This window comes from Priapulus caudatus, unplaced genomic scaffold (assembly GCF_000485595.1).
Source record: "Priapulus caudatus unplaced genomic scaffold, Priapulus_caudatus-5.0.1 Scaffold160, whole genome shotgun sequence".
NCBI classification, from domain to species: domain Eukaryota; kingdom Metazoa; phylum Priapulida; class Priapulimorpha; order Priapulimorphida; family Priapulidae; genus Priapulus; species Priapulus caudatus.
Window position 1 is genome coordinate 349,460 of NW_014577221.1, and position 1,941 is coordinate 351,400.

At 41.7% G+C, this 1,941-nt stretch overlaps 1 protein-coding gene across 3 annotated transcripts in view; it reads right to left on the reverse strand.

Annotated features, from left to right (window-relative positions):
• Positions 1 to 1,941, reverse strand: part of LOC106806446 (tRNA-dihydrouridine(20a/20b) synthase [NAD(P)+]-like) — a 5,537-nt gene that overhangs the window by 2,743 nt on the left and 853 nt on the right. For 2 of the 3 annotated variants that reach the window (XM_014808383.1, XM_014808381.1), the window contains exons 2-4: positions 862 to 983; positions 295 to 370; positions 98 to 139 (exon numbers count right to left, since the gene is read on the reverse strand). In XM_014808383.1, coding sequence (XP_014663869.1) covers positions 98 to 139; positions 295 to 370; positions 862 to 983 — 240 coding nt within the window. The remainder of the gene's footprint in view (positions 1 to 97; positions 140 to 294; positions 371 to 861; positions 984 to 1,941) is intronic. The other variant, XM_014808382.1, reaches the window with a different exon arrangement.

Below are 1,941 nucleotides of genomic sequence, written 5' to 3' on the forward strand. Positions count from 1 at the left end.
TATATATATATATATGTATGTGCACGCACGCACACACGCATATACATATTTAAACATACATATCTGTAGATATTTATGTGTTATATTTCATACATACTTTTGTGGACAGCCACAATTTACATCCACTCCATCAGCATACCTGCAATGGTGACAAGCAGGCAGCCAGTTGTCAGCAATAACATATTGTAATAATTGACAATGAATGTCCGAGGGTGCAACAAATACTATTACTGACCAATACGTAGAACCGACATCGCAGCCAAAGGAAATAATAATGATAATAGACGAACTCACGGGGCAACAATCTCTGTAGCATCTGCCAGATCCTTGGCATTATGGGCAGCAAACTGGACGATTAGTGGCCTGTCACCTAGAGACAAGAAATAAAATTGAAAATGTTTATTGAAACTACTGGCTTTATGCAAGTTCAACTGACATATTGGTTTCACCTCTATCACTCTCCATTTTACTACTCTTAGCATCGCCCCTGTGGCTACGACCACAAGGGGCCGATGACCGAGCTATATGTGAACATACAAAACTACAAGCAAAGCTACTAGCATAGCTGAATACAAAGCTTCGATCTGAACTTAGCCAGATGTTGCTCTGCTGTCTATTAAATGATACAGTCACACAACTATGATAAACCGCACACAGGAACAACCAGCATGCATTTTAAATGGCCAGCTTAAAATACAGAATCAAAGACTTTCAATTAAATTTTAAATAATATATTGAAGGTAAGATATAGATTTATATCCAAGGTAGTATCGATTTATAGTATAGTAATTGTGGACCTCTAGGCTTAGTAAAACCAAATTACTTTACCTACAATCTACTAATGGATTCTTGATAATTTACCTGAATTTGTCGTGAAGTCACTGTCTCTAGCTTTAATAGATCTTACAAATGAGTCGGATATGATCATCGGGGTGAATGCCAGATCAACTCCATATTTCCTGACTAGAGTGCGGAATGCTAACCTACATAGATAAACATCAAGATACATTATAATGCTTGTTTTGGCGGCGCGGGTCGTAGGCTTAAAGCCGGGCTTAGGTCAGGTTGCGATTGAATGCGACGCGACGTGGCACACTGCAACTCACTGTGACTGCAGTGCTTAGGTCAATGGCAACGCGACTGACAGAGACTGCCTGCGACCAGTCACAGGCAGTCGCAGAAGGCGCTTAGGACGAAGCGGCGATCGCCTATAGATCGCGCAACTAAATGAGTTTACATGACTTTAATTGTTGCTGTGTGCATGTTGTGTACATGACTGTATGCACTGATTGTTTTATTCGCGTGCATTAATGTTCATTATGCATACGAATCTCGTCGCAGCGATTGCAATTAGGCAGCTTATGTCGGGTAGTAACCATGAAAAACAATGCTTGCGACTGGTGGAACCAGTCGCGTCGCAAGAGTAGAACTCTGCGACAGGCTCGCTGCGACTGCGCTGCGACTGACAATTTTCCAGTCGCAGACCCGTTGCTGGCAGTCGCAGGGGTGCTTATGTCGAACTTTCTAAGCGACGCGATTGTCGCTGGAACCGCTACCAGTGGCAGAAAATCAGTCGCAAGGCAATCGTGTCGCGTTGCAAGGCCGACATAAGCCTGGCTTTATGGATCGTATGACCGCATGACTTCAATAAACGGCCCGATTTCTCCAAACTATAGACTAGTGAACTGTGTTGTGTTTATAATAATAATAATATATTCGAAGTGTCTAAACAACCGGATCCGGTTTTGGTATCCTGAAAACTAAACAACCAGCTCTCTTCTCTGATTGGCTAATTTTGTCACTATTTCATTTATTATTATTTTTGGCTAATTTTATTTTATTTTAGAATTAGGGATAGGGTTAGGGTTAGGACTTAGGGTTAGGGTTAGGGTTAGGGTTAGGGTCTATAGCTCTAACTTTCAAGTTGGTTGCAGTGGCTCA